Source organism: Nerophis lumbriciformis, linkage group LG19 (assembly GCF_033978685.3).
Source record: "Nerophis lumbriciformis linkage group LG19, RoL_Nlum_v2.1, whole genome shotgun sequence".
Lineage (NCBI taxonomy): Eukaryota > Metazoa > Chordata > Actinopteri > Syngnathiformes > Syngnathidae > Nerophis > Nerophis lumbriciformis.
The window spans coordinates 19,924,123-19,948,124 of record NC_084566.2 but is presented as its reverse complement, the minus strand read 5'-3'; the positions used below and the strand labels follow the sequence as shown (position 1 = coordinate 19,948,124).

The following is a 24,002-nucleotide window of genomic DNA, read 5'->3' as shown; positions in this document are numbered from 1 at the left end:
ACATGCGACATTAAGGATTTAACACATTGGATGAAGAAATAACAGAGTCCACTTCACGAGGATTTTAAACAATGAATATGAGAATAATAAAATACACTTTTTTTTTGTCACACACAACAAAAACATCACAAAAGGAGCAAATTCCAAACGGCTGGATTGGCGGAAGTATTAAGTAAATATAAATATTGCCGCAATTTCTTCGTGATTTGATTAAAATGTTCAGGATTTATGCAGATCCCACGTATACAACAGCAGTACCAATAGGTAAGTTGGTTTTCCATAATAGGTCTTCTTTAATTCAACGTGATAATGAAAACATTTTTTATAGTGAATATCTACTTTGGCTGCAAGAACATGTCAAGAATGAGCTGAATATTTGGAATTTGGAATGGTTCATTCTGACTAGCGATGTCCGATAATGGCTTTTTTGTCGATATTCCGATATTGTCCAACTCTTAATTACCGATTCCGATATCAACCGATACCGATATATACAGTCGTGGAATTAACACATTATTATGCCTAATTTTGTTGTGATGCCCCGCTGGATGCATTAAACAATGTAACAAGGTTTTCCAAAATAAATCAACTCAAGTTATGGAAAACATAACCATATTTATTATTGAAGTCACAAATGCATTTTTATTTTTTTTACATGCCTCAAAACAGCAGCTTGGAATTTGGGACATGCTCTCCCTGAGAGAGCATGGGGAGGTTGAGGTGGGCGGGGTTGGGGGGGGCGGGGGGGGGGGGGTTGGAGGAGAGGGGGGTGGCGGGGCATGTATATTGTAGCATCCCGGAAGAGTTAGTGCTGCAAGGGGTTCTGGGTATTTGTTCTGTTGTGTTTATGTTGTGTTACGGTGTGGATGTTCTCCCGAAATGTGTTTGTCATTCTTGCTTGGTGTGGGTTCACAGTGTGGCGCATATTTGTAACAGTGTTAAAGTTGTTTATACGGCCACTCTCAGTGTGACCTGTATGGTTGTTGACCAGGTATGCAATGCATTCACTTGTGTGTGTGAAAAGCCGTAGATATTATGTGACTGGGCAGTGCCTTTAAGGTTTATTGGCGCTCTGTACTTCTCCCTACGTCCGTGTACACAGCGGCGTTTTAAAAAGTCTTACATTTTACTTTTTGAAACCGATACCGATAATTTCCGATATTACATTTTAAAGCATTTATCGGCCGATAATATCGGCAGACCGATATTATCAGACATCTCTAATTCTGACCAAATCTGTGGTAGAAGAAGGCAGACAAAAAAAGGGCGGAGTTAGAAGAAGATGAAGTGGAAAATTAGATTTCTGTAGAAATTGCATATAAATGCTCCAATGCTGAACTGAAATGATGAATAAATGCTTGATGTAATAATAATAATAATAATAACTGGGATTTATATAGCGCTTTTCTAAGTACCCAAAGTCGCTTTACATGTAACACCCATCAATCATTCACACCTGGTGGTGGTAAGCTACTTTCATAGCCACAGCTGCCCTGGGGTAGACTGACGGAAGCGTGGCTGCAATTTGCGCCAACGGCCCCTCCGACCACCACCTATCATTCATCATTCAATTCACCGGTGTGAGTGGCACCGGGGGCAAAGGGTGAAGTGTCCCGCCCAAGGACACAACGGCAGCGATTTTTGGATGGTAAGAGGCGGGGAGCGAACCTGCACAGCGTGGCGCAGTGGCAGAATGGCCGTGCGCGACCTGAGGGTCCCTGGTTCAATCCCCACCTAGTACCAACCTCGTCATGTCCGTTGTGTCCTGAGCAAGACACTTCACCCTTGCTCCTGATGGGTGCTGGTTAGCGCCTTGCATGGCAGCTCCCTCCATCAGTGTGTGAATGGGTAAATGTGGAAGTAGTGTCAAAGCGCTTTGAGTACCTTGAAGGTAGAAAAGCGCTATACAAGTACAACCCATTTATCATTTATTTAACCCTCAGGTTTCTGGCACGGTTGCTCTACCCACTACGCCATGCCGCCCCAATGTAGGGATAGTATGGGATAGGATAGACTTTATTCATTCCACAATTGGGAAATTATGTAATTGCAGTGAACATACAAAAAAATGGTACTAAAATAAGATAAAACACATGAAAACAAGGGAAAACATCAAAGGACGTAAAAGACATTAAAAAAGAACAGCGCTGATGCAACCAGCTGCCACTTCAGTGGCGCCATTTCAACATACAGCTACAACCAAAAAACCCAAAAATTTGCAGTAAATAATACATATTGCGCACATACGATTGCACCATGCGTAGACAACACAATTTCAACACCTACGTACTGAACATTGTCGTGGCCTTTGCAGAGCTCCGTGCTATATCGTCTGCTGGAAATCATGGATTTTGTTACCCATGTTTGAAGTATGCTAACTGTTCCTATCTTCTTCTGGTGAAAGTCTTCTGTTCGTGAAACGTTAGCATGACTAAAACACCTCCACTCTCTGTGGGATTTTACATGCCATTTTTTTTGTTGACAACTTTGAGGTAAGACAGTGGTATTGTAATAGAGACATTCAGTTCAATGTCACCATATTCTAAAAAGAAGCCAACCATTTTGAGAAAAAAATACTACTATACATAAGGATCAATATACAAACCCCAAAACCAGTGAAGTTGGTACGTTGTGTAATTTGTAAATAAAATCAGAATACAATGATTTGCAAATCCTTTTCAACTTAAATTCAATTGAATGGACTGCAAAGACAAGATATTTAATGTTTTAACTGAGACCCCAAAAGGGACAAGCGTTAGAAAATGGATGGATGGAACTGAGAAACTTAATTTAACACTCAGTAAACGTTTCAGGGATCGAATTTCCGTAATATCATCGTTTACATGCAGTGATTTCTCCAGATTCTCTGAACCTTTTGATGATATTACGGACCTTAGATGGTGAAATCCCTAAATTCCTTGCTATAGCTGGTTGAGAAATGTTGTTCCTGAACTGTTGGACAATTTGCTCACGCATTTGTTCACAAAGTGGTAACCCTCCCCCCATCCTTGTTTGTGAATGACTGAGCATTTCATGGAAGCTGCTTTTATACTCAATCATGGCACCCACCTGTTCCCAATTAGCCTGTCACCTGTGGGATGTTCCAAATAAGTGTTTGATGAGCATTCCTCAACTTTCTCAGTCTTTTTTGTCCACTTGTGCCAGCTTTTTTGAAACATGTTGCAGGCATCAAATTCCAAATGAGCTAATATTTGCAAAAAATAACAAAGTTTACCAGTTTGAACGTTAAGTATGTTGTCTTTGCAGTATATTCAATTGAATATAGGTTGAAAATGACTTGCAAATCATTTTATTCTGTTTTTATTTACCATTTGCACAACGTGCCAACTTCACTGGTATTGGGTTTTGTAGTTGTATTTTTAAGTTATCATGTTATGATTTTACCCGTCTGGCCCATGTGGGAATAGATTTTCCTCCATGCGGCCCCTGAGCTAAACTGAGTTTGACACCCCTGGCTTATAGCAACGTGATTCAGCCATTCCGACATTAACAAGTTTCACTATACAAGTTTTTAAATGTTTTGCTGTCTGCTTTCGCATGCACTCCATTAGTCCTGTTTAAACAAAGTTAGTTTTCAAATATCTCCAATTATTGCCTGCCTCCAACTGAACTGGAAATCTCATGTAAAAAACATACAACATCAAGTAGCAAGAAACACGTCACTAATGAATAAAACAAAACATGTTCTAGACCAAAAATCACTTCATATTCTCTACTGCTCGCTAGTGTTACCATATCTAAGTTATTGTGCAGAAATATGGGGAAATAACTACAAAAGTACACTTCATTTACTAACGGTGTTACAAAAAAGATCCGTTAGAATAATACATAATGTTGGATATAGAGAACATACAAATCCTTTATTTATTGAATCAAAGATACTGAAATTCCACGACATAGTGAATTTGCAAACAGCTAAAATTATACACAAAGCAAATTATAACCTGCTACCTAAGAATGTACAACAATTCTTCTCAACAAAAGAGGAGAAATATAACCTTAGAGGAAAATGTAATTTAAAACATTTGTATGCACGTACAATACTTAAAGGCCTACTGAAATGCGATTTTCTTATTTAAACGGGGATAGCAGGTCCATTCTATGTGTCATACTTGATAATTTCACGATATTGCCATATTTTTGCTGAAAGGATTTAGTAGAGAACATCGACGACAAAGTTCGCAACTTTTGGTCGCTGATAAAAAAAGTCTTGCCTGTACCGCAAGTAGCAGACGAGTAGCGTGACGTCACAGGTTGTGGAGCTCCTCACATCTGCACATTGTTTACAATCATGGCCACCAGCAGCGAGAGCGATTCGGACCGAGAAAGCGACGATTTCTCCATTAATTTGAGCGAGGATGAAAGATTTGTGGATGAGGAAAGTGAGAGTGAAGGACTAGAGGGCAGTGGGAGCGATTCAGATAGGGAAGATGCTGTGAGAGGCGGGTGGGACCTGTTATTCAGCTGGGAATGACTAAAACAGTAAATAAACACAAGACATATATATACTCTATTAGCCACAACACAACCAGGCTTATATTTAATATACCACAAATTAATCCCGCATAACAAACACCTCCCCCCTCCCGTCCATATAACCCGCCAATACAACTCAAACACCTGCACAACACACTCAATCCCACAGCCCAAAGTACCGTTCACCTCCCCAAAGTTCATACAGCACATATATTTCCCCAAAGTCCCCAAAGTTACCTACGTGACATGCACTTAGCGGCACGCACGTATGGGCAAGCGATCAAATGTTTGGAAGCCGCAGCTGCATGCGTACTCACGGTACCGTGTCTGCTATCCAACTCAAAGTCCTCCTGGTAAGAGTCTCTGTTGTCCCAGTTCTCCACAGGCCAATGGTAAAGCTTGACTGTCATCTTCCGGGAATGTAAACAATGAAACACCGGCTGTGTTTGTGTTGTTGCTGCAGTCGGCCACAATACACCGCTTCCCACCTACAGCTTTCTTCTTTGCTGTCTCCATTGTTCATTGAACAAATTGCAAAAGATTCACCAACACAGATGTCCAGAATACGATGAAAACAGACGACTTAATAGCTGGCCACCATGCTGTCCCAAAATGTCCTCTACAATCCGTGACGTCACGCGCTGACGTCATCATACCGAGACGTTTTCAGCAGGATATTTCGCGCGAAATTTAAAATTGCACTTTAGTAAGCTAACCCGGCCGTATTGGCATGTGTTGCAATGTTAAGATTTCATCATTGATATATAAACTATCAGACTGCGTGGTCGGTAGTAGTGGGTTTCTGTAGGCTTTTCAAACCTTCAGTATATCTGTATATGGAATTGAATCATGGAATGGATTAAGCAAAGAAATCAAACTAAATGTACTAATATGATCCACTTCAAATAACTCTTCAAGCTTAAAGTGTTTACAAAGTACAAAGAAGAACCATGATAAACATTCTGAATGTATTTCATCCATCCATTCATTCATTCTCAAAATAATCTTACTCATCTCATCATATGAAATATAACTTACTTCACCAATTATTATTTATTTATTTATTTTTATTGTGATTACTTATGGAGTATATTCTGAATAAATTGAGAACAGGAAGTGAACAAAAGTTTTAGCAACTGTTTTGTATAAGAAAAGGGGTAGGATTAAATAAGCTCTGCTTCTTCCTACTCCTTTTCGAACATGTTGAAAAGAGAAACTGGAAATTGTGATGTATCATGTTGTATGCATGCATGTTCCAAATAAACTCAAACTCAAACTCAACCAATTAACATCTCTGCGGTTTAGCTAAATCAACACCTCGGCGACCTTATTTAGTGTCGTTAAAAGTCTGTGACGGGGGTCCATGCGAAGGCACAAATGAAGTGAGCAGAGTGTGAGTCAGATGCTAGAAAATGGTCGTCAGCTCGACACCGCGGCCGCCGGGTCCCCCGAGAGTCTTGTCGGCGCCGAGGCAGCGGGGCATTCAACGTGTCCATACAAACCTCCTCCGCTCATGTCACTCATCCACCGTTCCAAACAACGGTGCCGTCTTATCGCACGCCGCTGACGGGGTCACGGGGTCAGCGGCACACCGGGCATGCTCAGTCATTCACGTATTGATTTTTTATCTGCCGCCGCAGAATGGAGGTCAAGATGGGAGCGCAATAGATGGCGATAGAGGACGTTTCGGCTATTCTCTCCCGCAGGAAGCATCCCGTTCCTCTCTTGGCGGCCATTCAGCGCCATCGATCGGGCTGGAGGCCCGAGTCGCCTCGAGGGAGACGGCGAGCCATGCTGCTTCTTTTGTGGGAGGGGGTCCACAGGTTCAGACTGACAGGCGACAGTGCTGATAAAAAAAATTTTTAAAACGCCTTTTTCTTCTTCCGTATTGTCTGCAACCGACACGAGCGTTGTAACCTTTACAAAGATGGCGCTCCTAAATATGATTGCTCTGTGATCTCTCCATCCTAATTTACTCCGCTAAATGTCACTCAGTGTAGCGCCCTCAGGAGGACAAATATGTCACTTTCTTGCTGTCCGTTCAGAGCTGTTCCTTCACGCGCCATGCGTAGGGCCCCCGAGATCTGTACGGGGCCCCGCTTTTGCATGAACAGACAATCAGTGAATGACAGGGCGCCTTATATGAACTTTTACAGTACATTTCTCCAAGCCACTTCCTCCTCCGTCACCTAATAATAAAATATTGTAGAACATTTCCATGGACAATGTTACTGTCCTCTATGGCAGTGGTTCTCAAATGGGGGTACGCGTACCCCAAGGGGTATGTGAGATTTTTTTTAAATATTCTAAAAATAGCAACAATTCAAAAATCCTTTATAAATATATTTATTGAATAATACTTCAACAAAATATGAATGTAAGTTCATAAACTGAACATCAGATCAAGTAGGCTATTCCATTCATAACCATAAACCCAGAGTTTCTCCCATGCCATGATGGTTTGACCCTCACTAAAATGTCTGTCAAAAAGAACTGTGAAAAGAAATGCAACAATGCAATATTCAGTGTTGACAGCTAGATTTTTTTGTGGACATGTTCCATAAATATTGATGTTAAAGATTTATTTTTTTGTGAAGAAATGTTTAGAATTAAGTTCATGAATCCAGATGGATCTCTATTACAATCCCCAAAGAGAGCACTTTAAGTTGATGATTATGTGTAGACATCTTTATTTATAATTGTATAATTATTTATTTTTCAAGTTTTTTGTTATTTTTATATATTTTTTTCCAAATACTTCAAGAAAGACCACAACAAATGAGCAATATTTTGCACTGTTATACAATTTAATAAATCAGAAACTGATGACATAGTGCTGTATTTTACTTCGTTATCTCTTTTTTTCAACCAAAAATGCTTTGCTCTGATTAGGGGGTACTTGAATTAAAAAAATGTTCACAGGGGGTACATCACTGAAAAAAGGTTGAGAACCACTGCCCTATGGCACGCAGCATTATTAACCTCTAAAGGCTTAGTTGGCCACATACGTGGACAGCACCTTTTAGCTCTTATTTCCAAAATTGTGTACACTACTGAATTGGGGTCTTATGGCCCTTATGTGGACACTTATTCTGCTATCTGGTGGTGTCAGAAGAGTATATAACATACAATGGAATTTGAGAAAAAAAGTGTATAAATAAGATTTATCATGTCACTAAACATGAAGTACACGTTTGTTAATTGTGGACTAAGTACATCATATCAAAAGATGATTCTTAGTTTTTATTCTAATTAGGGTCCAATAAGCCCAAATAGCAAAGAGAAATCAAAAAAAGCATGTAAATAAACAGCTTGGGCCTCAAGAGGTTAATGCACTTCTCAAGGTGGGTTTGATCCCAGCAGGAACTGGTGGTGTACAAAACCCAAAACCAGTGAAGTTGGCACGTTGTGTAAATGGTAAATAAAAACAGAATACAATGATTTGGAAATCTTTTTCAACTTATTTTCAATTGAATAGACTGCAAAGACAAGATATTTTATGTTCGAACTGAGAAACGTTTTTTTTTTTCTGTTGCAAATAATCATTAACTTAGAATTTAATGGCAGCAACACTTTGCACAGGTGCATTTTTACCACTGTGTTACATGGCCTTTCCTTTTAACAACACTCAGTAAACCTTTGGGAACTGAGGAGACCAATTTTTGAAACTTTTCAGGTGGAATTCTTTCCCATTCTTACTTTATGTACAGCTTCGTTGTGGTATTTTAGGCTTCATAATGCCCCACATATTTTCAATGGGAGACAGGTCTGGACTACAGGCAGGCCAGTCTAGTACCCGCACTCTTTTACTATGAAGCCACGCTGTTGTAACACGTGGCTTGGCAAAATCCATAAACTCGCCGCATTGTATAAAGGGCAGGGTTCAAAGCGTAGGAAAATTTGTGACTTGTAGTCTGAAGATTCCATAAACCAGCGACTACTCATCCCCCCCCCACTCACGTTACGAGTTCCCTTTTTTTGTAGGGTATGATGATTTATCGGAGTAACGCTCGGATCGCTTTTATGCACCTTTTTCATGGCGCGGTAAATTCTGGTGACGCTTAGGAGGTACAATTTCTAGCGACACGGCCAGAAACGTTAGCTTACACTGCATGGTTAGAGTGTCCGCCCTGAGATCGGTAGGTCGTGAGTTCAAACCCTGGCCGAGTCATACCAAAGACTATAAAAATGGGACCCATTGCCTCCCTGCTTGGCACTCAGCATCAAGGGTTGGAATTGGGGGTTAAATCACCATAAATGTTTCCCGGGCGTGGCCACCGCTGCTGCTCACTGCTCCCCTCACCTCCCAGGGGGTGGAACAAGGGGATGGGTCAAATGCAGAGGGTAATTTCCCCACACCGAGTATGTGTGTGACTATCAGTGGTATTTTGACTTGAACTATTATACTGCACATTCTTCACTGTGATGCCGCGCGGCCTTCAGTCTCCTTTTGGATAAGCGCAGGAAGGCCTCATTAGCAACTGCAGCATTTTTTTCATAAGTCTGTTTTGAATCCTGTTCTTAACATCGGGCAAAAATGCTATCTGAGAGTGTAGACCTTTTTTGGACAACAAGAAGTGGAAGATGCCCAGTGGGTTGTGTTGTGGTGGTCTACAGTTGTATGTGACGGAACCACTATTTCAAATTCCAAATAGTAAAAGTGTTTTCCTCTCCAGGGAGGAGAAGGAGCGCTGGATCCGAGCCAAATACGAGCAGAAGCTCTTCCTGGTGGGCCTGCCCCAGTCCGACGTGCCCTTGGGCCAGCAGCTCCTGCGGGCGGTGGTGGAGGACGACCTGAGGCTGGTGGTGGTCCTGCTGGCTCACGGCACCAAGGAGGAGGTCAACGAGACGTACGGGGACGGCGACGGACGCACGGCGCTGCATCTCTCCTGCGCCATGGCCAACGTGGTCATCACACAGCTGCTCATCTGGGTGAGACACATGGTCGGGTTTTAGACGTGCGGCTTGGAGAAGGAGCGACGTTAAATCAGCTGCTGCTGGCTGACTTAATACAACCGCCATCTTCACACGGGATCTCAATTATACTTCTAAGAAATTGTTCAATTGAATTATCACAACATTATGGTGATATTGGTTTACTTTTAGAAACTCTCCTGAAGCCAGACACAAACCATTTGAATTGATTTATTTGAATGTTTTTTTAAATTTAACATATTTTTAATGGATTAATTTGGCACATTTTAGTCTTTAAATGGTTTGGGACTTTTTTCTTTTCTTTTTTAAATTTTTTTTCATTAATCAGTCCAACAAAATAATACACAATAATACAATAATAACACAATCCCAAGACCATTCAAAATAGCAATCAACAGAGCAATTGAGAGGACACACAAACATGACACAAAACAATCCAAAAGTAGTCAAACAAAAATGAATAATATCAACAACAGTATCAATATGAATAACAATTCCAACATAGCAGTGATTAGAAATCCCTCATTGACATTATCATCACAGCCATTTATAAAAAAAAAATAATAAAAAAACATTTAAAAAATGAACAATAGTGACTTACACGTGCATCGCATCTCACAAGCTTGACAACACATTGTGTCCAATATTTTCCACAAAGATAAAAGAAGTCATATCTTAGGTTCATTTAATAGTTAAAACTAATTTAAATAATGGATCCCATGTTGGGACATTTGATTTTACTCAAGGACTTCATTGGGCTGCTGTCAATATATTGTATGGCATTTTGGCCACAAAAATGTAAATTAACATTATAATAACAATACATGCTGATTGTCTGAAAAACAAAAAAACAGTTTTTATTTTATTCTATAATTGTTTATTTTTTTTAAAGTATTTTTTATATATGTTATATACATCTCAAAATATATATATACAGTCGTGGTCAAAAGTTTACATACACTTGTAAAGAACATAATGTCATGGCTGTCCTGAGTTTCCAATCATTTCTACAACTCTTATTTTTTTGTGATAGAGTGATTGGAGCACATACTTGTTGGTCACAAAAAACATTCATGAAGTTTGGTTCTTTTATGACTTTATTATGGGTCTACTGAAAATGTGACCAAATCTGCTGGGCCAAAAGTATACATACAGCAATGTTAATATTTGATTACATGTCCCTTGGCAAGTTTCACTGCAATAAGGCGCTTTTGGTAGCCATCCACAAGCTTCTGGTTGAATTTTTGACCACTCCTCTTGACAAAATTGGTGCAGTTCAGCTAAATTTGTTGGTTTTCTGACATGGACTTGTTTCTTCAGCATTGTCCACACGTCAGGACTTTGGGAAGGCCATTCTAAAACCTTAATTCTAGCCTGATTTAGCCATTCCTTTACCACTTTTGACGTGTGTTTGAAGTCATTGTCCTGTTGGAACACCCAACTGCGCCCAAGACCCAACCTCCGGGCTGATGATTTTAGGTTGTCCTGAAGAATTTGGAGGTAATCCTCCTTTTTCATTGTCCCATTTAAAGCACCAGTTCCATTGGCAGCAAAACAGACCCAGAGCATAATACTACCACCACCATATATATATATATATATGTACACATAGTTTGAATTGGTTAATTTAGTTAGTTAACTAAATTATTTAAAAGAATATGAATATGTAGTCCCTAGTTATCTATTTTAATTATTTTTTAATCTAAATGTATTATTATTAATTTATTAATAATATATATATATATATATATATATATATATATATATATATATATATATATATATATATATATATATATATATATATATTATTTATGGATTTGTCAATTCCAGTTTTTATTTTAATATGTTTTTAAAAAGTGCTGTTCAAAATATTTCTAATTGTTTAAATAAACAGGAAATCAAATAAGAAAATATGTAAACAGATATTTTCTTTAGTCATCTAATGTTTTAATTATGTGTATTCTTTAGGAAAAAATGAGTGATATTGTCAAGTCTTCTGTTAAAGGGGAACATTATCACCAGACCTATGTAAGCGTCAATATATACCTTGATGTTGCAGAAAAAAGACCATATATTTTTTTAACCGATTTCCGAACTCTAAATAGGTGGATTTTGGCGAATGAAACGCCTTTCTATTCTATCTTTCAATCACAACGTGACGTCACATCGGGAAGCAATCCGCCATTTTCTCAAACACCGAGTCAAATCAGCTGTTGTTTTCCGTTTTTTCGACTGTTTTCCGTACCTTGGAGACATCATGCCTCGTCGGTGTGTTGTCGGAGGGTGTAACAACACGAACAGGGACGGATTCAAGTTGCACCAGTGGCCCAAAGATGCGAAAGTGGCAAGAAATTGGACGTTTGTTCCGCACACTTTACCGACGAAAGCTATGCTACGACAGAGATGGCAAGAATGTGTGGATATCCTGCGACACTCAAAGCAGATGCATTTCCAACGATAAAGTCAAAGAAATCTGCCGCCAGACCCCCATTGAATCTGCCGGAGTGTGTGAGCAATTCAGGCACAAAGGACCTCGGTAGCACGGCAAGCAATGGCGGCAGTTTTTTCCCGCAGACGAGCGAGCTAAACCCCCTGGATGTCTTGGCTCACACCGTCCCTTATGCCACCGAAGATGATCAAGAGAAGAATATCGACCCTAGCTTCCCTGGCCTGCTGACATCAACTCCAAAACTGGACAGATCAGCTTTCAGGAAAAGAGAGCGGATGAGGGTATGTCTACAGAATATATTAATTGATGAAAATTGGGCTGTCTGCACTCTCAAAGTGCATGTTGTTGCCAAATGTATTTCATATGCTGTAAACCTAGTTCATAGTTGTTAGTTTCCTTTAATGCAAAACAAACACATACCAATCGTTGGTTAGAAGGCGATCGCCGAATTCGTCCTCGCTTTCTCCCGTGTCGCTGGCTGTCGTGTCGTTTTCGTCGGTTTCGCTTGCATACGGTTCAAACCGATATGGCTCAATAGCTTCAGTTTCTTCTTCAATTTCGTTTTCGCTACCTGCCTCCACACTACAACCATCCGTTTCAATACATGCGTAATCTGTTGAATCGCTTAAACCGCTGAAATCCGAGTCTGAATCCGAGCTAATGTCGCTATAGCTTGCTGTTCTATGCGCCATGTTTGTTTGTATTGGCATCACTGTGTGACGTCACAGGAAAATGGACGGGTGTATATAACGATGGTTAAAATCAGGCACTTTGAAGCTTTTTTTAGGGATATTGCGTGATGGGTAAAATTTTGAAAAAAACTTCGAAAAATAAAATAAGCCACTGGGAACTGATTTTTAATGGTTTTAACCCTTCTGAAATTGTGATAATGTTCCCCTTTAAATATTGATGTTTTCCTCCTAACAGTACGGCGTGGACGTGAAGAGCCGGGACGCCCGCGGCCAGACGCCGCTGTCCTACGGCAGGCGAGCCGGCAGCCAGGAGTGCGCCGACATCTTGCTCCAACATGGCTGCCCCAACGACGCCGGCGGTCTGACGTCGACGCCCGCAGGAGGAAACATCAGCAACCGCAACGCCAACCCCAACATCAACAACAACGCTCAGTGCGAGCTGAACCGCAGCATCAGCATCATGTAGACTAACTCCGCCCCCTCGTCTCCACGATGGACTTTTTCTTCTTGGCCTTGGAGCTTTAAATGTTTTTTTTCCCTTTCACCTCCATGTAACTAATCGTGCGCCAGGAGAATGAAACGCTCCGAAATAACGACAACAAACACTCAGCAAATAATGGCGAGGTGAATAAAGGAGGTGATTGGAAGGAAGGCGACGACCGTCCTCGACGTAACGCGCACGTGACCGACTGAAGGAATGAAGACGCCGCCGATGTTTAATGGCCACGCCGTAGCCTCTTCAATCATCACTCATTCACACTTGATTGAGAGCGTCGGTTTGGTGTCATTACCACGTCTTTGTCGCCAGACGCCACTTTGTGTGATGACAGTGAGTCGTCCCATGTACAAGTGAGTGACCTCATCATCTGTGTATTTTTAGCCTCATTAAAACCCAACGTAAGCCCCTCCTCTTTGCGTCCACGCCACCTTTCCTGTCAGCCTGCGAAGCAAAAAGATGCGTTCGAGTGACTCCAGATGAGACGTTCAGGTGCAAACGAAGCCAATGTTGAATTTTTACATTTTTTTTGTTGAGTTTTGAAGCAGGAGGCCACAAAGTTCACACTGTGACCAATTTGTGCTTTTTCCTCCGCGTTCACCGGCCTTTCGTGAGGGTTACCGTGGCAACTGTTCTTTAACGCACAACACAATTCTTTTGTCTAGTTTGCTAATCAAGAACAACTTTTTTATTATTATTTCATCACTAAGGGAGGAATTTAGTAGGATTTTGGACAAAAATTTAAAGTTTGGGTGAAAAGGAAAAAAAACAAGTTTGCGTTTGCTTACGTTATCTGTTGGATGAATGCAGCTGAGATAGGCTCCAGCACCCCCTGCCACCCCCAAAAAGGGACAAGCGGTAAAAAATGGATGGATGGATGAAAAGCACGTATCACGTTTCTGTCTTCAATTATATAAATTATTATATGCTACAAACTATTTTTGGTAATAAATTTAAGTTCATATGGTTTTTGTACATCTGGATTTTAAACTTTTTATTTGGATTACATTTTTTTTTCCCCAAAAAAATGTTTAATGCTGAAATGTTTTCTCGTAAAAAAAATTTTTTTTCGTCAAATTCCATTTCGGCTGTTTTTTTTTGGAAAAACAATTTGGAATTGAAATTTTTTTTTCTCCAAACAGCAAAACATTTTGTATTCTGGACACTGTTCATTGAAGAGTGAGTCATTTTTATATAGCGCTTTTTCTCTAATGACTCGAAGCGCTTTACAGTGAGAAACCCATTATCTAGATGTTGAACTACAATTAGGCCAATGTGGGTGACGTGTCTTGCCCAAGGACACAACGACAGTGACTCGGATGGCAAAAGCTTGATTCAAACCAGGAAGTTTTCTGGCCGGCCGCTCTGCCACCTGAGCCATCTCTTCTTGAAAAACAATTTTAGGGGGGTGGAAAAATTTAAGATACAAAAATCGCCTACATTTTTTACATTTTATTTGGATTCTTGTTCTTGTTCACAAAAAAATGTTGAAAGAGAAAATTTTAATTCTCGAATTTTTTTTCGGATTAACAAATACATTTTTTAACAGAACATTAAGGAGCTAAAAATCTAATGTTTGCATTGTGTAACATAACGCTGGCACCTTTATTGTTGTTTTAACTTGAAAAACTATTGTGGAAAATATATAAGTTCAAAAAAAATGTTTATCTGAATTTTCAACTTTTTATTAGGATTTTTTTTTGTCTGAAAACAACTTTGGAACTGAAATAATAATTGTAGAATTTTTTTCAAATAGAAATTTCATTTTTCTCATCTTTTTTTTGTATAAAAATATATTTTTGGATCTGTTTTTGTTTTTTTTCATTCTAAGAATTCAACTTTTTTGAACAAAACACAAAATGAAATTTCCAAAATGGTCCGTGTACCTTCCGTTCATTCTATTTCCAATTCTTAAATGCAAATCAAAAAAACAAATTTCAGACCATTTTTCCTCTTTTCATTTCTGAAACAAAAGTTGGACAACTATTTCATGAGGCTTTTTAAAAGGACAATAGGACTCCTGCTGAACAAAGATGTTAGCGTTATGCTAAAAACATGCTAAATGTGAAGGAAAAGCTAAAATACTGCTTCCGGTTCAATTTGTCATCACACACATAAACACGCATTTTTGCATTTTGGATTAATTTATATTAGATTTTTGTGTTTATCTGGAAAAATTAAAATCCATAAAAGGAAAACATCACAAAATCCAGTTTCAAGGCAATATTTTAATGAAAATCAACCCTTTTTTGTTTGTTTTAAAATCTGCCGTGTATAATAAAAATTGAAAAACGGCCCTAATTTTGTTTTTTTGATTTGCGTTTCAGAATTGGAAATAAAATGAAAGGAAGGTACACGGACCAAAGATGTTAGCGTTATGCTAAAAACATGCTAAACGCAAAGGAAAAGCTAAAATACTGCTTCCGGTTCAATTTCCACAGATAAACACGCATTTTTGCATTTTGGATGAACATTTATTAGATTTTTGTGTTTATCTGGAAAAATACAAATCCATAAAAGGAAAACAGCACAAAATCTAATTTTATGGCAATATTTTAATGAAAATCAACCACAATCTGCCATATATAATAAAAATTGAAAAACGGCCCTAATTTTGTTTTTTGGTTTGCGTTTCAGAATTGGAAATAGAATGAACGGAAGGTACACGGACCCAAAATGTTTTGTTTTTTGGTTAAAAGTTAAAAAAATAAATATTTATCTCAAATAAGCCTACTGCCCGAATGCAGCTGAGATAGGCTCCAGCACCCCCCACAACTCCAAAAGGGACAAGCGGTAGAAAATGGATAGATGAAAGTTTTCTTTTCATATAAAAAAATGGTCTAATTGTTGATTATTTATTTTTTTTATGCAGAGCTTTTTATCCTGACAGTTTCGTATGTGAAAACTGAAATTCCAAGATAGAGGTTTTCTTATTGTCCAAACCGAACCATTTTAGTCCGATGAATTATTTCCTTTCTTGGCTAAATCAACATTTTGTGACTGAATTTGAAAGTGAAATAAGTTAAAAAACAAACCCTCTTGATAAAAGTGACGATGCGTGCTTTTTTCCCATCGGACCGCAAGGATAACAAGCAGGTTTGTTTCCAAAGACCCAAACGGGCCTTGGGGTGACTTGGTCATTTCAGCAAAGTGCTGCTTTAACGGTGACTTGAATGTCTCACAAGCAGAACTGAGGAGACTTTAGTCAGTGAACGTTCCAACAAAGATTCCATGTTTGCAGCCACGGACTCCAGCAGATTGCATTGTTAGACGTACTGTAACTTCGTACTGTAATACTGGCCTTATTGTTATTTAGGACTTGTTTATTCCAAATAGTGTAGTCAGCGTATTTGTCCCCCCTCAACATTGAAGTCTTGTAAATATTTGATGGAACAAAACTGCTTTTGGCTCAAAAAGCCTCTTGAACCACAAGCCATATTTTCATGTTGCTTTTCTTTGTTTCTCCATTTTTGTTTGGAATGGTACTCGCCATGTTTTGGCCCCAACACGGCCATCTTTGCTACTTGTGTATAATGATGTACATTTGACATATTTATAATGCAGTATGTAAATATTTTTATTTGGGTTCGTTTCTTGTTGGTTTTTCTTATTTCTTTATGACGTTGAAGCAAAAAGCTAAAGAGTAAAACTTGTTGTGTGCTTGGCTGACTGTTGACTCATTAATAAACATTCAATAAAACCATGCAGCCTTCCCCTCCTTCAGGGGAAAACAAGTACTGCACGCTACTACTCCTTTATTCCTACTTCCTGCTTCCTGTTTTCTTTTGTAGGAGGATCTCTCGCTAAATGTTCAGAATGTTTGTCCATATTTGGGAATGAAATTGAGTGTGTTGTAGTATTGTCTAAGCAGCGTGAATAAAACATTAACTTCCTATTCAGTGCAAAATAAGCTTAAAAATAAAAACATTGCCATAATAACCAGGATTCAGGTCTGGACTACAGGCAGGCCAGTCTAGTACCCGCACTCTTTTACTATGAAGCCACGCTGTTGTAACACGTGGCTTGGCATTGTCTTGCTAAAATAAGCAGGGGCGTCCATGATAACGTTGCTTGGATAGCAACATATGTTGCTCCAAAACCTGTATGTACCTTTCAGCATTAATGGCGCCTTCACAGATGTGTAAGTTACCCATGTCTTGGGTATTTATATTCTTTGAATAGACTGCAAAGACAAGATATTTAATGTTCGAACTGAGAAACGTAATTTTTTTTTGCAAATAATGATTAACTTAGAATTTAATGGCAGCAACACATTGCAAAAAAAGTTGTCACAGGGGCATTTTTACCACTGTGTTACATGGCCTTTCCTTTTAACAACACTCAGTCAACGTTTGGGAACTGAGGAGAACATTTTTTGAAACTTTTCAGGTGGAATTCTTTCCCATTCTTGCTTGATGTACAGCTTAAGTTGTTCAACAGTCCGGGGGTCTCTGTTGTGGTATTTTAGGCTTCATATTGCGCCACACATTTTCAATGGGAGACAGGTCTGGGCTACAGGCAGGCCAGTCTAGTACCCACACGCTTCTACTACGAAGCCACGCTGTTGTAACACGTGGCTTGGCATTGTCTTGCTGAAATAAGCAGGGGCGTCCATGATAACGTTGCTCGGATGGCAACTTATGTTGCTCCAAAACCTGTATGTACCTTTCAGCATTAATGGTGCCTTCACAGATGTGTAAGTTAGCCATGCCTTGGGCATTAATACACCCCCATATCATCACACATGCTGGCTTTTGAACATTGCGCCCTAACAGTCCGGATGGTTCTTTTCCTCTTTGGTCCGGAGGACACGACGTCCACAGTTTCCAAAAACAATTTGAAATGTGGACTCGTCAGACCACAGAACACTTTTCCACTTTGCATCAGTCCATCTTAGATGAGCTCGGGCCCAGCGAAACCGGCGGCGTTTCTGGGTGTTGTTGATAAATGGCTTTCACTTTGCATAGTAGAGTTTCAACTTGCACTTACAGATGTAGCGACCAACTGTAGTTACTGACAGTGGTTTTCTGAAGTGTTCCTGAGCCCATGTGGTGATATCCTTTACACACTGATGTCGCTTTTTGATGCAGTACCGCCTGAGGGATGGAAGGTCCGTAATATCATCGCTTACGTGCAGTGATTTCTCCAGATTATCTGAACCGTTTGATGATATTACGGACCATAGATGGTGAAATCCCTAAATTCCTTGCAATGGCTGCTTGAGAAATGGTCCTAAACTGTTGGACAATTTGCTCACACATTTGTTGACAAAGTGGTGACCCTCGCCCCACCCTTGTTTGTGAATGACTGAGCATTTCATGAAAGCTGCTTGTATACCCAACCATGGCACCCACCTGTTCCCAATTAGCCTCTTCACCTGTGGGATGTTCCAAATAAGTGTTTGATGAGCATTCCTCATCTTTCTCAGTCTTTTTTGCCACTTGTGCCAGCTTTTTTGAAACATGTTGCAGGCATCAAATTCCAAATGAGCTAATATTTGCAAAAAATAACACATTTTACCAGTTTGAACGTTAAGTATCTTGTTTTTGCAGTCTATTCAATTGAATATAGGTTGAAAAGGGATTTGTTTGGAAGGTTGGTTGTTGTAGTCTACTGCACATACAACAAAAACAGTGTTAGGTATGACTATAACATTTTGTAGCAAACTGTGTCCCAACACGACTTTGTGAACATTGGTCGATACCGCTATTTAATCCGAAATATCATCATGAATCATACATATTTGTATTTTGCTGTGTAAAATATTAGAGAAGGTTTGATCAGGTGAAATTACTCGGAACAATGGTAGGTATTAAAAACACTAACATATGTATTATTAACTGGAATGGACTCATCATGTCTTTAAGTAAATCGGAGGGGTAATTGTTTCAGGCAACACCAAGTGGCCACAATAATTTATTAAGTTAGGCTCAGAATGATTAGTCGAATGATGCGGACACATTTGTTACTGGATACTTTCTAGTAAAATTCTGCCTTCGAGACTTTGTATGTTTAAGTAATGTGCAACTATAATTATTTGATACTTGTTTATAATGACTAATGTGCCATTTTAGACTGCAATATTGTTCAATTAAGGGTACTTATTAGCTAGTCCAGCCTGAGTGCTATTGTGTGCTTAGCTGCTGTGTAGCTGCAAGCTCCTTGTAGCCTATAGCCTACCATGTTTACCTTATGTGAATGATTTGACTAAGCTTTGCCAAGTAAACATGCTGCAGGACTTCCTGTATCGGACATTTGACAAGCCAGTGGGTGTCGTGTTTTTGCTGATATCGGACCGATATCAATATCTGATCGGGACTTCCTTGATTTTAATCTGGGCGGACAGAACTGTATATTTTACAGCAACAACAAAAATATTTAATTATCCATCCGTCTCTAATAAAAGTAACAAGGAAATGGTTTTAGTTTCAGTTTCAATTTCAATTTCGTTTTTTTGGGGGGGATGTCAGCCAGTCCTCAGAGTGTCGAAATGAGCAGGTTTCAATAACATTTATTTTAGTCTGTTTTGTTTTGTTCGGAAAAATAAATTTTGAACTTCAGTTTTGATTTTTGTTTATAACATTAAATTCAGATTTCAGGGTTTTTTTTTTATAGAAAAAACTATTTCTGAACTGAATTTGACATTTTTGTCAGAACATTTAACTTTTTACACCACTAAAAACAGACGGAAAAAACTATTTTGGACTCGTCAGACCACAGAACACTTTTTCACTTTGCATCAGTCCATCTTAGACAAGCTCGGGCCCAGCCGAGCCAACAACACCCAGCGTTTCTGGGTGTTGTTGATAAATGTCAACTTTTACCTCAGATTAGAAAAAAGGTTTTCTTTTTTTCCCCCACAAATAAAAACACAATTTTGGAATTCAACTATTTAAAAAAATCTAAATAACTATTATTATGGCGGGGCTCTCCCTTAGAGATAGGTTGAGAAGCTCTGTCATCCGGGAGGAGATCAAAGTAAAGCCGCTGCTCCTCCACATCGAGAGGAGCCAGATGAGGTGGTTTGGGCATCCGGTCAGGATGTCACCCGAACGCCTCCCTAGGAAGGTGTTTCGGGCACGTCCGACCGGTAGGAGGCCACGGGGAAGACCCAGGACACGTTGGGAAGAATATGTCTCCCGGCTGGCCTGGGAACGCCTCGGAATCCCCCGGGAAGAGCTGGACGAAGTGGCTGGGGAGAGGGAAGTCTGGGCTTCTCTGCTTAGGCTGCTGCCCCCGCGACTCGACCTCGGATAAGCGGAAGAAGATGGATGGATGGATGGAAAAAATCTAAATAACTATTATGTTTCAGTTCAAAACTATTTTGTCATTTTAAATCGGCCCTAGAGTGTGAAAGTTGTTTTTCTGCAATGAGGTGGCCACTTGATTGATTGATTGATTGAAACTTTTATTAGCAGATTGCAAAGGAAGAGAATACATGATATGAAACAGTACAGTTTACACAGTACAGTACACATTCCGTACAATTGACCACTAAATGGTAACACCCAAATAGGTTTTTCAACTCCACGAGATAGGCTCCAGCGCCCCCCGCGACCCCGAAGGGAATAAGCGGTAGAAAATGGATGGATGGATGGAACTCCACGTTAATCAATTCATGGTACAAATATATACTATCAGCATAATACAGTCATCATATAAGTTCATCATCAGAACAAGGACACCATAAAAGTAGCTCTCAGCTTCTTATGGTATGGTATGGTATGGTTGTCCAGGGTGTACCCGCAAATGCAGCTGGGATAGACTCCAGCACTCTCCGCCACTCCGAGAGGGACAAGCGGTAGAAAATGGATGGATAATTTTGACATATTTTGGGGGATGCATGTTTTCTTGTATGTCGATGTCAAAATGAGCAGATAATGAAAGAACAGCACCCCTGCTGGTCCCAACCCGGTAGTGCTTTTCTTCCTTCAAGTCCATCACGGAGAAGATGTGTCAGCTCAGTGAAGATTCTTCCACTAAAATCAACTTCCTGCTTCCTGGCGTCTCCAACAGAGGCGAAGAAGAGGATTAAAGATAAAGAAGCAGCTTAGTGTCACTGAGGCCAAAGTGAAAGATCTCCGTGTGCTAATCCACTTCTTATTTGCAGATAATCTCCTCTCACCATATCTTCATCCTCTTCCTCCCTCTTGTCCCACCACCATTGTCTGTGCTTCATCACCTGCTTTCCCCTCTTCCTCTCCCCACACTCCTTTCACACACGTGGAAGCGCTGAGTCGTGCTCCACAAGAGCCTCGGAAGTGAAGTCATGTTTCCTCACAGCTGCTTTGTCTTTGCAATAACACAAAAACTAAATTGGTGTAAAATGTCAACTTCTTTCGGGAGCAGAACATGTTAGCAATGAGACTGCTGTGGAAATTTATCAGGATTTTATTAAAAAAAATAAAAAAATATTGCACTGTACAGAAAGGAAGGGGTTAATAATTTTGCAATGTGATCTCTGCCGAAAATGATGGAAAGTGCCACCCTGCATAATGTGTTCACAGTTGGAATTGCCACAAAACACATTTCAAGATGTTCAACGCTCTACTGCCGTCTGCCGGCTAAAGTGGATAGTGCAATTTGTCACGTTTCATGTGTCAGGTGAAACAGTCACAAATGGGGCCATATGAATCCCCCTCCTACTTGTACTGTGTACAATGTAAGCACCTTCCTCACCACCGATGCATCATTGAAGACTTAAAACAATAAGAGTAAACAAAGAAAACCGCAAAATGTTTTAAAAATGTTTTTAAATAAAAATAAAATTTATATACACACACATATATATATATATATATATATATATATATATATATATATATATATCCATCCATCCATTTTCTACCGCTTGTCCCTTTCGGGGTCGTGGAGGGTCGCTGGAGCCTATCTCAGCTGCATTTGGGCGGTATGCGGGGTACACCCTGGACAAGTCGCCACCTCATCGCAGTAAATATATACAGTACAGGCCAAAAGTTTCGACACACTTTCTCATTCAATGTGTATTCTTTATTTTCATGACTATTTACATTGTAGATTGTCACTGAAGGCATCAAAACTATGACAAGTGAAGAGCATTTCAGGTGACTACCTCTTGAAGCTCATCGAGAGAATGCCAAGCGTGTGCAAAGCAGTAATCAGAGCAAAGGGTGGCTATTTTGAAGAAACTAGAATATAAAACATGTTTTTGTCACACCGTGGTGAGGGAAGTCTTGTCTTGGTTTTTTCTGTCTTGTGATTTGCATGTTTTATTTTGAAAAGCAACTCCTCTTGTTTCAGATCACGGGTCCTTCCTCTTGTGTCACCAGTCTGACGTCATCCCTGACCCTTGATTGTTTCCACCTGTTTCCCATTACCCTCATGTTCCATATAAGCCCATGCCTCCCCTTGTTCTGTGCCAGATTGTCTCGAGCTTTCGTGCCTGTCTAGCATCCTTGTTCATGTCCATGCATTGCCTCGTCCCACGTCTACTTCCTTGGATCCACAAATTCCCACGCTGTAATTTTGAGTTAACTTTTTGTCCTCCCTCTGAGCGACTTTTGTTATCTCGCCTTTTTTCAACCGCAGTGGTGAGTTATGACTTATCCTAATGATCTTCCTTCCTCAACGTTTTTGAGTGATTTTTTGTTTGCATTTATTAGAATAAGATTAGAGTAGTAATTATTATAGTCATTATCTTCTTCCTCCTGTTGGAGCATTTTTTTTGTTAAAGTTTTTATAGCAGATACGGCGCTAATTATAGTTTGTCTTTATTTTCGTATTTCCTCCTTTTGATTATTCCCTTTTTGGAACCTTTTTTCGCTGTCTGTTTTTTGTGACTCATAGTAATTGAATATACTCTGCTCTGGAGGTTAAAGAGTTTTCAAAATAAAAGCTTTATTAAGAATCCCATCTCTGCATCTGAGTCCCTTCCTTTGTCCAAGCCTGACAGTTTTCAGTTATTTTCCCTTTTTCTGTTGAGTACGTAACTCCACATGTGTTCATTCATAGTTTTGATGCCTTCAGTGACAATCTACAATGTAAATAGTCATGAAAATAAAGAAAAACACATTGAATGAGAAGGTGTGTCCAAACTTTTGGCCTGTACTGTGTGTGTATGTGTATATACATATATACATATATATATATATATATATATATATATATGTATGTATGTATGTATGTATGTGTATATATATATATATATATATATATATATATATATATATATATATACATATGTATGTATATATATGTATGTATATATATGTATATATATATATGATATGTATATATGTATACAATACATATATATATATGTATATGTATATATACGTATATACAGGTAAAAGCCAGTAAATTAGAATATTTTGAAAAACTTGATTTATTTCAGTAATTGCATTCAAAAGGTGTAACTTGTACATTATATTTATTCATTGCACACAGACTGATGCATTCAAATGTTTATTTCATTTAATTTTGATGATTTGAAGTGGCAACAAATGAAAATCCAAAATTCCGTGTGTCACAAAATTAGAATATTACTTAAGGCTAATACAAAAAAGGGATTTTTAGAAATGTTGGCCAACTGAAAAGTATGAAAATGAAAAATATGAGCATGTAAAATACTCAATACTTGTTTGGAGCTCCTTTTGCCTCAATTACTGCGTTAATGCGGCGTGGCATGGAGTCGATGAGTTTCTGGCACTGCTCAGGTGTTATGAGAGCCCAGGTTGCTCTGATAGTGGCCTTCAACTCTTCTGCGTTTTTGGGTCTGGCATTCTGCATCTTCCTTTTCACAATACCCCACAGATTTTCTATGGGGCTAAGGTCAGGGGAGTTGGCGGGCCAATTTAGAACAGAAATACCATGGTCCGTAAACCAGGCACGGGTAGATTTTGCGCTGTGTGCAGGCGCCAAGTCCTGTTGGAACTTGAAATCTCCATCTCCA

The 24,002-nt window shown here is 39.3% G+C and overlaps 1 protein-coding gene across 5 annotated transcripts in view; it reads left to right on the top strand.

Moving 5' to 3' along the window:
- Window positions 1-16,830, top strand: part of agap3 (ArfGAP with GTPase domain, ankyrin repeat and PH domain 3) — a 402,421-nt gene extending 385,591 nt beyond the window's left edge. For all 5 annotated transcript variants that reach the window (XM_061979365.2, XM_061979364.2, XM_061979366.2 and 2 more), the window contains 2 exons: window positions 9,174-9,429; window positions 12,812-16,830. In XM_061979365.2, coding sequence (XP_061835349.1) covers window positions 9,174-9,429; window positions 12,812-13,042 — 487 coding nt within the window. In that variant the 3' untranslated portion in view covers window positions 13,043-16,830. The remainder of the gene's footprint in view (window positions 1-9,173; window positions 9,430-12,811) is intronic.
- Window positions 16,831-24,002: the final 7,172 nt, after the last annotated feature.